General features: G+C 39.3%; 1 protein-coding gene across 6 annotated transcripts in view; it reads right to left on the bottom strand.

Moving 5' to 3' along the window:
* SLC15A5 (solute carrier family 15 member 5) overlaps positions 1-13,586 on the bottom strand; it is a 75,049-nt gene that overhangs the window by 27,422 nt on the left and 34,041 nt on the right. For all 6 annotated transcript variants that reach the window (XR_012053757.1, XR_012053760.1, XR_012053758.1 and 3 more), the window contains 4 exons: positions 11,402-11,571; positions 9,357-9,577; positions 6,683-6,869; positions 2,936-3,124 (listed from right to left, as the gene is read on the bottom strand). Coding sequence is in view for 2 of the 6 variants with exons in the window: in XM_032746380.3 (XP_032602271.3) it covers positions 2,936-3,124; positions 6,683-6,869; positions 9,357-9,577; positions 11,402-11,571 (767 nt within the window). In the remaining 4 variants the exon portion in view is untranslated. The remainder of the gene's footprint in view (positions 1-2,935; positions 3,125-6,682; positions 6,870-9,356; positions 9,578-11,401; positions 11,572-13,586) is intronic.

Here is a 13,586-nt window from a genome sequence, read left to right as displayed (position 1 = left end):
TACCTAAATTACCCCTGCTGTTTCAATAGCCTGCTCCACTCCTCCCTTTCCCCGCAGTGCTGCTGGGAACTGTTAAACAGCTGCTGCATTTCCCCCTGGAGACTGCTGCAATTTATTGGTGGGCAAAGCCATCCCAAATATATCCTCTAACTAACAGAGCTGTAACTTCTTGGTTTAAACCAAGCTGGGGTTACAAATTCAGCCTGTCAAAGGCTAGTGAAAATTTTGTAGCGCTGTTGAGGAGAGCAATAGCGTTGTTTGATTTTACTTTTAAGACTTCCTTAGTGGCAGATATTATTCTAAGAGATGCTCGTGCCACCTGAAGCAGATGATTATTCAAAACTTCTATCAACAAGATAATGAAAAGAGTGTATAAACACAGTTCTAAGTATCAGGGACAGAATTATAGAATAGCTTGGGTTGGGAGGGACTTTAAAGGTCCTCCAGTTGCAACCCCACTGTGATGAGCAAGGACACCTTCCACCAAACAAGGCTACTGAGAGCCCAGCCTGGCCTTGAGCACTGCCAGGGATAGGAGAGCCACAGCTTCTCTGGGTAACCTGTGCCAGAGCCTCAGCACCCTCACAGGAAAGTGTTTCCTCCTGATACCTAATCTAAAGCTACTCTCAGTCTGAAGCTGATCCCCTTTGTCTGTCACTACATGCACTTGTAAATAACTCCTCTCTCTCTTGTAGGCTCTTGTCAAGTACTGAAATGACACAATTAAGTCACCTTGAAGCCTTCTCTTTTCCAGGCTGAACAACCTCAAACAGAGGGGTCCTAATGAAGATAAAGAGTTCAATGTGCCAAATCTAACATCTCTAACCAAGCTCTTCAGAAATGAGCTATCTCCTTTCTTCCCTCTGCTTAAGAGTGTGACCATTTCCCTTTTCAGCTTGGATCATGTACTTTCAGGTCCAGTAAATTATTATAACAACTGAATTTGACCTTCTGCATGAGAAAGGCAGTAAAATGCCAGGAAAGGTGAGACAGCTCAGTAAGGGTCTAGGCTGCCACTGACATGCATGGAGATGCACCGAAAGGTTCCTGAACAGCAATTCAGCTCAAACTGAAGTGGAAAGCCAGAGCTCAGTTCAGAAGCCTGAATGCAGAGGCTGAGGGCTGCTGGAGATGATTCAGAGGACCTCAGCCAGTGCAAGACCTGGGGGAAAACCAGGCTCCTCTCCAGCAGCAGCTGGAAGTCCCAGGCTGCAGAGTGCCAGCTTGCCCTGCCTGCACAACCAAGGCACTCCGTGACAAACAGGGCCAGGCACCAATTTGTGCAATGAATAGAGGCCTTCTTCCCCATCAGCTACAGCAATATTCTAGTTTAGGCACCTCCCTTTAGCTTTTCATCTGCAAGTGTTTAGATTTAGTCCCATTTAGCTGGTTCTTAAATCACGCCTCTCACTGCAGCTCTTAGCACGATGCTTAATCTCTACTTAAATGAGGAAGGACAGCTTTTCTTCCTAAGAAATTTGAACCACAATCCTTTAAAAAAGGTCTTAAAAAAAAAAAAAAAAGGAAGAAAATCCCTAAGATGGAGTTTTATTTCTTTTCTAAAGGCTAAAGTAATCTTCCAGTCACTGGACTCCAGTTGTGCACCCGTGTGCTAGATTAAAAGGCCTTATTCTACCAGCAATATTCTTCTCCTGCTTTTGCATGAGAAGACTGTAAGCAAGTCACCTCCTAACCTTTTTTTTTGTTAAGCTAAACAGAGAAGGTCACAGTTTTCAGTTACGCTTAGCCTGTAACCTAGAAACCAAATTACCTGCCTAGAAACCTGTCTCAGTTAAGTACTTGAGAGCTATCAGATGAAGAGGCATTATGAAAGTGCTAAGTATTTAAAACTAGGGAAAATTACCTTTTTAATGACAGCCTGTGACCCACAGTTCTTAGTCTCAGAGTATAAGAATGAAGCTGAGACACTGAAGTTATTCCCTGCTCTTAAATAAAACCTGAACATTTCTGGGGTTGTACTGAAACAAGAGACACTCAACACAGAGAATTAAATGCCTGCAGAGATCAGCCAGTCAATTACTTTACCTGTATCTCTAAGTGAATGTTGCTTAGATTATTTTTATAACACTAACTTTTTTAAAAAAAGCTCTGCAAGGTAAAACACTGGTAAGCACTCTGCATGCTGCTCAGAAGAAAATAAGCCTCAAAAATGTCAGTGTAGACACAGAAAGGTAAATTATGGAAAGCAGAAAAGGTTCAGACTCACAATCAAGAGTATGACTACATAATGTGTGGATGGCAGGCACAAGCTGAGCTCTGAAAAACAGCAGTGTTTATCTCTGGCTCCATGTCACAAGTTAAGACATGATGATCTGGGGAGGCATGTCCTCATGACTCGAAATTGGAGCACTAACAAAAGCCCTGCAGCTACATACACCCTTCTCCAGGTTAACCTGTCCCTTTTACCTGCCCACATATGCTCTGTGCCAGTGAAAAGCATGTAATAATTCCATTAGCTGGGCCCAAAAATCAAAATTGCTCCACCTTGCTCTGACTGTGGCCTTTAATGTGGCCCCAGAGCATAACCACAGCTCAGCTCTCACATGTCTTTTTATTCCATCTCAATAAAATCCTCACAGGAGAGTTCAGGTCAGAAGGGGCCTCAGGAGCTCATCCAGCCCAGCTCCTGCCTGAAGCAGGTCCAGCTTCAAGACCAAGCAGGGGACTGTGTCCCCCAGGGACCTGACTGGGCTCTGCTCCCTTCCCTGGATCTGGAACACCACTGCTCATCCCGACTTACAGCCAGCAAGACAAATTATGCTTCTCTGAAGCAGGTAAAGCACAGATCTGCTCATTAAGCCCATGGAAAAGAACCAGGGATAAAATATCAGATGACAGTAATTTTTTTTAGGAAGCAGATATAGTTCTTTGACAATCGGGACACCCTTCCTTTAGCCTACTTGATTTTACTTACAGGAGGGAGTTACCAAGGCTTCAGCCACTCCAAGCAGGACGTACTGAGGAGTCAAGTGGAAGCAAGGCATGGAGGAGACCAGGAGAAGCTCCTCAGAGAGAGTCTGCTCCACCTGAGGGAAGTGCTTTCGGTGGATTTCGGAGAAGCCAGCAGCCGTCACGGAAAGAGCAGCAGATAAGTGACCTACAACTGGGTGAAGAGAACAGAGCATTCACCAAGGCCATACTTACAGGACCATTCTGTGTTTAGAGTGCAGCAAACTAAGAAATGCAAAAGAAGCTTCCGACCCCCACCCCAAATCATTTTTTTCTGGACACCTCAACATGAATGAAGAGTGCTTGCTACGTAAAAATGGCAAAAGGACACCAGCTCGGCACAAACACAATTTCAGAGTTCAGAATAAACGAGAAAGGAAAAACTTTTCTGAAGATGAAAGTCACAAAGAAGAACTTTTTACTTTTTTTTTGAAGATTGAGGGAGAAAAGGAAGGAGAAAAGAAAGAAAAGGCAAATGTCCTTTCAGATAATACAAGAGAAAGGGTAGGAACAAAACCAACGGGCAGGAGGAAATTCTTCCAAAACTCAGATGTATTATAACTACCCCACACTTCACCCATTACATAGAGGATACTATTAAAATACGTTATTTTTTATTTCTTGATCTTGGCAGTATGAAATTGTATCCTCTCAGAAAAGAAAAACATGAAGAAAGCAAGGCTTTCAAGTCTCTGAACCTGAATTATCTATACTTCTTGTGGTTTGAGATCTCATCGATCTTGACTAAATTTCTGATTTGCCAGCATTTCTAAACTCAAATGTGAGGAGAATTTGGTTGACTTTGACAGTTTTGGCTCAAATGCTTACACTGTTTTTCTTACCAAACCTTCATGACTGGCAACTGCCACACCAATTAGATTGGACATCAACAGTTTTTGTTTCATACTATATTTATAACATACATACACTTTGTCTTTTTTAGTTGTCATTGTTTTTCAGCAGAGATTAAAAAAAAAAAATCAAATATCTAAGTGGCCTTAGCCTTGCTGTGTTTTTGCAGGGCTCTGTGTTTCTTCCTCAGCACGAAACTCTCACACCCTTCTTCTAGCACACTTTTTCTGTATGTTCAGGGCTTTAAATATCTTACCCCCCCTGCCTAACCTGAGCCTTGGAAACTGCTTAGGCTCCTCTAGTGCTTAATGAGAATATCAATGAATTATTGGTTGAAAATTGATGACAGGAGGGAATTCAACAGTGTTTTCTGGCCAATGAAACTTATCAAAGCCAGGTATGAAGCCCTCAAGGAGCTTCTTGTAGTTATCCAAAGCAAGAGTTCTCCTGGTGAAAAATTATGTTGGTACTGAAGAAACCTCCAGCAGTTCAATATTCTTAACAGTGCAACAAACTTGAAGCATATTCCTTTGCTAAAAGCCAATACATTTCAGAAAAAGGAACCTCAGGGGAGCCCAAAAATTTCTGCTTTTTTTTTTTTTTTCCCAACACTTTTTGTGGCAAAGGAAGAAACCAAGAGCCTTGGAGATACAGTTTTCATCTTTACTCTTCTCCCTTTAGTCCTCTTTAAAATGAGAGGCTTGGAGTGAGGGTTTGGTTTTACAGGACAACATGCTGTTTTTAGTAATATTTAGGGGTGATTCTGGGACAAGGTTCTTTATATTGTCTAGAGACTAAGGTTGTATTGGACCTTTATGAATAAACCAACAACTATTGAGAGAGTAATGGATTACAGTTTCTATGTAGACCCTTAATACAGAGCAACCAGGTATTTCAGTTGTCTGTATGGTTCATCCTTGAAAACTGCTATTCTTAACATGCTGAAGATTTCCAGAAAAGTATTTAAATTTATTCTTCTTACAAGAGTTGAATTAAAATATAGTTATGGGCTGGCTTAACACCAACTGCCTATTTATACTTCCAATTTTGTTGCTGAAAATAATTGAGAACCTAATTAACTGTTGGCAAAAATATTGGCACTTAGAGGTCTACCATACTTGCAGGTGCAGTCATATACTTGGATATCTAAAGCCATTGCCTGTACTCACAGGTATTTTTATGCCTCAGGTAGTTTATCACCCCTAACAGGAGGTTATTTTGATAAATGAACCTATTAAGAACAAACCACTGCATATATTCTACTGCTGTTCAACATAACAGGATAGAACATTAATACAAACCTGAAATTTCCATGGTTTAAAGGAAAATGATTATCTGAATGTGCTTTTTGTGTTTTAATGCAGATGTTATTTTAAAAACTAGGCTAATTGCAACCTGCTGTGTTATATGCTTCTGGTTTGTATAAAACTTAATAACACTCTTAATTAGGCTAATTTAGTCAGATTAATACCTCTGTGTGTGTCAGTACTCACTGTGCTGCCTGCCATGGGGCACTGAATTAATAGCAGCACACTGAGAAAATAGCGGTTTATAAATATTTTCATCTGAGGTTTGCAATGCAGACTGGAAGATAAAAAATGGAGGAAGTTTAATGAGAGTATCTATGAAAAGGAAGAGTTTTAAGTGAATACAGACTGGAAGCTGCTTTACTGCTGGTACTACATGTAGCTGACATCTGAAGAGTGTTGCAGGAGATCCCTTCAGATCCTAGCACACAAGAGGTTTGGGGGCAATAAAAAAACAAATAAATAAAATCACATCAGTATCAAGAGAAGGTAGCCCAACTATTATTAAAGTTACCATTGCTTCTAGGCTATGAATTTCTCTGGAATGAGTGCCAATATACAAAAGAGAATATTTCCTTTTACCACTTCTGTGAGAAAGAGTAACACTTCACCTTTGGAGATCACTTCTCGCTGTGACTGGGGGTACAACAATGATTTTGATAATGAAAAAACTAAACACTTGAACATTTACCTCATATTAGACATTCTAATGAAAACTAATGCTAATGAAAACAGTGCTGGGGAGGAAGGCTGTACCTTTCCAAGTAATCTCCACCTGTGAAATATTCAGCCTGGTCAATGGGAACAGCAGCCAGTGATGCACACCCATTTGTTCTGCATAGTATTCTGCACGTTTTCTTTTGCTCATCCATTCTAAAACAAACCCTATTGCACATACAGAATTAGCCTAGATGCTTTTATTTAATTTATGATGCAGAGTCTGGAAGAAACTGTTCTAACTGGTAATACAATTTCCCTCTTATGAGCTGCAGTCCTAGCAATAATGCACTTACAGCATAAAACCCACAGAAAAACAAAGCCTTGATTCCTGAGTTATCTGAATCCAAACTCATTGTTTTGGGCAACACATTTCTCCAGCATCAGAGAGCAACCAAGTGAAGGGCTTCTTAATTTCTAAAAAAGACTTTGATTGTAAATTAACTGTCCAAAAGCTAATAAATAAAGAAATATATAGAAGATAACCAAGTCAAAGTGATTCTCAGGCATAAATAATTAAAACTGCTTCTCTCCAATACCAATTCCATTGGATGACCCCTAGTTATTTGTGAATGTGCCTCAAAATTTTTATTTTTTAGACGAGTCTGTCCTACACAAAACCTATACTTTTTTCTTACTATCTACTAAGTGTTTTCAGGACTGATTTTTTCAGTAATTCCTTTGAAAGATATTTACTTTTGAGCATCATCCCAAAACAAATTCATGTTAATATTCATAGTAAGATATAATTATCTAGGATCATCCATCACACTCTTTCTCTTTCAAAAACAGAAAACATATTAAAGCCGTATAACTTCAAGTATTTTTTTACATACCAATGTAAATTGTTGGAGAATGTCCAGTGTCCTTGGAGCTAAAGAGCCAGGAGTTAATGCATTCCAAAATAGGAACAAGGATCAGTAGGGGCACGATGCTTATCACGTTCATTGCTGCAACTGGCAGGACAAATCCACTGAAGTGCAAGTTGGAATGCATGGTTTGGAGATAATATCCTGAAGGAATCTGTATTGAAGGATAAAACCACAATCATGGATAAGATTTTCACTATACTTGGAAGTCTCTCCAAGTTTTTCCTTCTGAAGAAGTCACATTAAACCAAATACCTGCTGGCAAAAAAAGGAATGAGCATTCATGAAGAAAGCCTTTCAGATAATGAAAAGATTGTTCTCTGCCAGAACATAACATTTCCCTTTTATAAGATTTTCTCCTACATTTAACAAATTAAGCAACAGTCTAAAAGTTTATTTGATCACTCCTAATTAGACCCATCAGCCAATATACTAAATAATTCCAGCAAAAAACTTCAGTCACTTCACCCAGACAGTATTTAACAGATCAGAATCTTGAAATAGCAAAATGCAGAGCAATTTGATTTTAGAATTGCAAGGCACAGAATGACTTTGGACTTATGATTGCGTGCTCAAGGTAGGAGCACTTTAAAAGCTACAGGGAATGAAGATTTGGGTACAGCCTTAGAACCAGCTTAATGCAATTCATAGTCGGGGCACCTATAGAGGATTTCCTTTTGCCTGGGGGAGCTGAAAACCAAAGCAAAAACAAGCAGATGAGGAACCTCCCAGTGGCAGTCAACAGGGTACACAATTGAGTACATTTGTAAGACTCTCACTACAAAGGCAAATAATTCCTCCTGCTTGTGTGAGGCTATACAGAAGAGCTGCTGAGTTTATAAAAAATGTAAAATCAAAATCCTGATGGCTTCTACCAACAGATTTACAGATTTTTCAGTGGAGTTTTTTTTTTGTTTGTTTGTCTGGGATTTTTTTTTTTTGAGGAAGCTTGATTAACTAATTTCATGTGCAGCAGGGAGCCATAGTTCACTGCAAAATACAGACTGGGAAAATCCAACTTGAGCAATTCCCAGAGTACAGTCATGACAGAACTCAACCTAGAACTGGTTTCTTTGCTCGGTCTCTGTTTTTACTGAGCTCTGGATTCCTGCAGCATCCTGCACACTCTTCAATATGATCAGTGATTTCCAGCCCAGGTAGAATATTGCTGCTTTACAGCTGTCCAAAAATCAATGTATAGTTGTTAACTGAGCTCGTGCAGGGTTTCTCATCAATGGTTATAATCAACCCCATCCACTTGGAGTCCATTCAGTGCTCAAGAATTACTCAAATACCAGCTCTTAACAAAAATATTTTTCACCTACATTCCACCTCCAAAAGGAAATATAAATTGTAAAAGGAAGATTAAATAGTAACAGAACTACGTATGTTTAGAACTGAGTCAAATTTTGTTGGTTCCTTTTTTCCCATGCCTACTGCAAATAAGAATTGACTTCTTAATAGAAATTAAAATACCATCAACGTGAGTCACAGGCACCGAAAGCTATTAACTTAATAATATGAAGAAAATACTAATCTTTAGTATTTGAAGTATAGTACTTAGTATTATGAAGAGAATATTAATCTTTACAAAAAGGATACTGATCTATCTCCGAGTTTGAGAAAGAACCTTAAACTTCTTGGAAATTCTGCCAAAGGATTAACTTCTTTCAGCAGTGGAAAGACATCTGTATTTTCTAGACAAATACTTTATAATTAACTTGATAAATTATAATATCTCTAATTTTCATGTTGTCACTAATGTATAACCTTGGTCATGTATGTGTGTTTGTTGGCTTTGAATTTGTTTTTAATTTGCTTGGGATTTTTTGTGCATTTTGGGGAAAGGGAGGAATTGGGGAGGGAAGAGGAAAAAGAATGAGGCAGATGGATGGAACATGGAATGATGGCATGAGGAAGTGTCAGTGAAGCAGCATATACCACCTATTTGTAAGAATTTCCTTAAGCAGCATTTTAACACCAATGAATACAAATTAATTCCTGAGCCAACTCATAAACTCGTTGTTCCAGTCACCTCCAGCTCCAGGATCATGCAGACAGAAAGGGATCTGAAGGGATTGTGTCAGTTTAAGGAGCTTCTGGACACATTTACATTTACATCACACACACCTGCTCAGGACAGCCTGACAGAGGGGCTGTGAAAGGGCTGGAAACACACCCACCCCTGCTGTAGGTACAGCTGCCACACAAGCCTGTCAAAACAGTGGGAGAAACACGTAACCAAAACAGCAAGTAAAGATTTGCTACCTCCCCACAAAAGTTATGGAACACTTCGGAAAATGGAAAATTTAATTTTTCAAGAACACTGAGCCTGAATCTCAGTGTTGATAACTCTCACACGGCACCATGAGGAGAACAGGACTGCCATGCAAGATGGTTCAGCCAGTAAAAAGGTTGCAAGAAAGCAGCAGCAAGCACTCACACAAGCTTCTTAATGAGTCTTGACCAAGTCAATTCTCATTCTTTGAAGACAGCAAGGTATATTCTTAGGCAATTAGAGCTTCTTTGCAAGGCTGCTCAGCTGGCAAAGCAACACTTAGACAAAACACACATAGCAAGATGGTGCTAAACACGTGCCAGAGCCTATTTTAAGATTTTTGTTTAAAAGCTGTGCACCCACCTGTATAATGCATGTTCTGTAGAGGATCTGGAAAGTGAACAAGGGGAAGAGTCTGGCCAGTGACTTTGTGTCCTCCACCTGAGTCTCACTGTAGTGACCACCGTGGTTTTCCTTGGCGTGGTCCAGCCAGTTGGCCACGGCTGTGCTGAGGTAGCGGTAGCGCACACCGCACGTTTTCAGGGCACTAAAAATCACCCCAAAAGTCGTCAGCAGGGAACTGTCTGCAAGCAATCAGAGATGTTAGGCATTGGTATGTTTTTGCCTGCTGTCAAGATAAACACCAGCCACAACAAAACACTTTGGGAGGGAAAGTACAAGCTGGTGTATCCATCTTTATGTTTTTTTTAGGGAGGGGAGAGGTAAATACTCTGGATTTTTTTTTAAAAACTCTCTTTTGAACCCAGTTGGTTCGCAACCCAATTGTTACAGAGGCAATCCTGTCTAACAACTATGGAGATGAGTTCCTTTTATAACCAGTTATTTATGTGTTTATCTGGTTGAGCAGGTAAAAAACAAAGGAAATTAATACTCTGTTTCCATTTATTGAATGCCTGCTGAAGTCTGGTGGGAAGGGCAGTAGTGAAGTGAGAAGGAAAAGGAGTTTAAAAAACAGGTGAATTAAGAGAATTCTAATGGATGTATTTCAAGGCCAGAATTATCATCTCAGGTCTTCCAAGTAGCATGCAGGACAAAAGAGGAGCTTCCAGACTAGTACTTAGCATATTAAAACTTATTGACTGGTTACTGGGTTCAGGAATTGCCTGCTTGTTTCTCAGATGAAACAGAAGTAGGATGAACACAAAACTGTTACCCTCAGGCTTGGGAATGCAGGTTCATTTACCTTTGGCAAACTGCCATCCATACAAACAGGGGTTGTGGCACTTCTGTGTTTTTTCTGAGTGCTGTAGCACCCCAATAAGTTGAGTATAAATACTTTCCAAAACCAGAAAATGAACTAAGATTGCAGAATGAAAATGTCTCCCTACTATCTCTGACATGGAAATAATTTTCTAGAAATATCCATTGGCCACTGGAAGCACTTGCTTTAAAGTACTAAGTAAGGGAATTTTATTAGCTAAAATAGTATTTAAAACTCCCTGGCTGTGTGGAATTAACCTACAGAATGTTGTCACTATAATATAACATCTAAAATAGCATATCAAAATCTGAAAACAGAGAGCTGGTAGAGTTTTGATTGTTCTATAGGACTTACTTGGCAACTATTCTCACCACTCATTGCAAGTGATGTTTCAGTTTCAGACTTAGATTATTTTAAGAGCAAGTCTGAAGACTAAAAGAAAAAAAAAAGTGCAGAATTCCAGAGTGAATTGACTAAGAAGGCAACCACAAAACAAGTGGGACCTGGGGCTCTTCTCAAAGCAGAGTTAGTTTCAGAAGTAAATAAAAGATAACAGGAAATTTGGTATTAGCTCAATTCATTGGCAGAGACTGTAATAAGATGTTTTAAGTTAGAGAAACATTATTTTGGTTTGTCCTACACTGGTGATTGGACATTGACAAAAAGGGAATAAGGAGCAGTAATGTGGTGCTACTGTTCTGCAAGGGTTTGAAATCAGAAGATGCACTGAAAGTCCCATGACAAACCCAGCAGAGAGTCAGTAAAGCAGCAGCACAGCTTAGTCCTGGCCCATCTAACCTGGTCTCCAAGATGGTCATGGCCATCTCCTTTCCTTTGGAATGTGAGAGGTTGGGCAGAAAAAAGGCTGAATGAAACGTGGCAAGATCAATTCCACCAGCAGCAGGCATATTACACCTCTTTCTGCACAGGGAAAGGCTGTGACACATGCCCTGATGTGACTGAAACAAGCTGGAGTTTACCAGAGACTGCTTCCCACTTTTACAGCCTACCAGGCATCTCCAGAGCATGGATTGAATTTGTCACACACAGATGTTGGAAGGCTAAAACCCAAGGATCTACCACCAAACAGGGCAGAGTTGCGGAAGAAATAGTTTAAATATGCAAATCAATTTCTTCTGTGAAAGTAATCTCTAAAGATGCTTCCTAAGACAGAGCTGCCTCTTACCTGTTTTGGGTTTGTAAATCATTTCACCTCGAACCATGTGAATTGTGATAATTGCCATAAGCCCAGACACAAATGGGATAAGAAAGCCAAGGTTCCTGGCCACGGACTGCTGGATGTAAGAAATGCTGACAAAGACTACTGCTGAATTCAAGTTAACCAGCCAATGAAACCTGGAACACAGAGACAAGAGAGAGAAAAGTGGAGAGACTGAGTGATATAAAAGCCTTTACAGAAGATTAAAACATCCAATTAAAGGCATGGTTAAGTATAGTAATCATGGACAGCATCAGTACCATGCACACATTAGCACAGCAATTAAAACAGATTTCACTCAAATGTCTCAGCTCCAAGAGGTATATGATTAAAGTAAGTGTACTAAGGCAGCAGAGCTGAACAAATTATCAGTCTGGTACTGGAAATATTCTTGTGGGTGACATTAATTAGATACATCAACATTTACCATTTACACATTTAATATCGGGTAACAAGTTTTGCGTATGAAATATCATCCAATCATACGCTTCAAGATTAAGAGAGAAATGTCTTAATGCCACCACCCTTTGATTAAGGAATTTTAAATGTTAAAAAAAGTATGAAATATTAAAATTTGATTTATCAGTTATTAGTTGCAAGGCTCAGCTTGAATTTTTGTTGGCTTCTGGAATATCTTGATAAGGAGTTTCCCAAACATAATTTTCTGAGACTGTAATTTGTCATGGAGGTGCTTCCCAACTAAGTACTGAGCCCCTCCTAATCACAGCAGACATCCAAAGGATAAATCACACACTCCTCAGAGCAGATGGCATACCACTAGTGGCAGGCCTACTGCACTTTGGAACCCCTGAAAAGAGCACAATTATTGAGGAGTACTGTCCCAACATGTCAAAGTTTGCAGTCTGGAAGAACCTGCAAGAAGAGATTCCTCTGCCTTTGCTGGAGCCATAGCAAAATGGTTTCATTTAAAGGTGAAATACAAACTTATAAAGCTTAATACATATTACTGGAAGAAGAAAAGCTCATTTTCTTGTTCAGTGCCACATCTGCATCATGCATGCTGTTTGAATCTGAGTATTTGGGCTAATGAATCTAGAATGATCTTCTCAGTGACAAAATATTTGAAATTATGTTACTTGATGATGACACAGTTGGAGGGATTTTGTACATAAAAATATTGACACATTCAACTAAAGCTTTTAATAAAAATATAATTATATGACTCATTTGGCTAGCAGTTGTGTAAAAGTTTTGAATCAATCCTTAACTGAAAATTATTAAGTTAGAATCTTCAGTGGCTGTTTTCCAAACTTTCTAAAGAAGTGTGCCCACAAAAACCTAATACTCTTCTTAAAACATTTTGCAAAAATGCATTTGTGGTGTATACTTTAAAGAAGTAACGCCCAGGTGATTCTTATTGAGGAATATTGTTCATTTTTATATGTCTTTGTAGGAGCAGGTCACTTTTCTCAGAACCACTGTGGAGTTCTCTGCAAAAACAAACTGGGGGGAAAAATCCCAAAGAGGTAGAAAAAGTTTTTAAAAAGTCAAAGTGTATTGAGGAAAATGGCAAAAATTGATCTGCAATATATGGAAACAAAACAGAGAGAGTGAGGGTGGAAAACACCACTGGTCCCACATTCTCTGCAGTTTTTTACAAGTCTGTAAGACAAGATACAGCTCTGCCCATTCTCACTGTACCCTTTGCTCTCATTCTCTGCCCCCACAGACAGAATGTATTTCTCCTGCTGTAAAACAGTACCAGACCATAACCTTAACCCTGGAAATGCAGAAGGCCCTAGAAAAATTTAATCCAGCAGAATCCAAGTTTCTTCTTCACTTAGGATTGGCATATTCTGTTTATTTATAAGGTCAGAGCAATAGTACATACTGCAGCTTAGAACCATGCTGTAAGATGTGCCAAGCAATCTTCTTGAAGGATTGAATTACAAAACAGGTAATTACCAGGACTTTTAACCCAATAATTTGAATTGTTTAAATAAAACTTGGCTAAAACCCGACTCAAACCCATCAAAAGTAGGCCATTCCATTTTATATAATTTTAAAATTCAATCCTATGACAAACACCCATCAAGAGAGAGCAGGCTACCAAGAAAAAGTGATTATATTCAGAGGATTTGAATGAGGTTACAAATGCATAGAATGGACCCCCCATTTTTCTAAATTTTGA

The sequence above is a fragment of the Taeniopygia guttata genome, chromosome 1A (assembly GCF_048771995.1).
Source record: "Taeniopygia guttata chromosome 1A, bTaeGut7.mat, whole genome shotgun sequence".
Lineage (NCBI taxonomy): Eukaryota > Metazoa > Chordata > Aves > Passeriformes > Estrildidae > Taeniopygia > Taeniopygia guttata.
The sequence above is the reverse complement of the archived record's forward strand: the minus strand, read 5'-3'. Positions and strand labels throughout refer to the sequence as shown.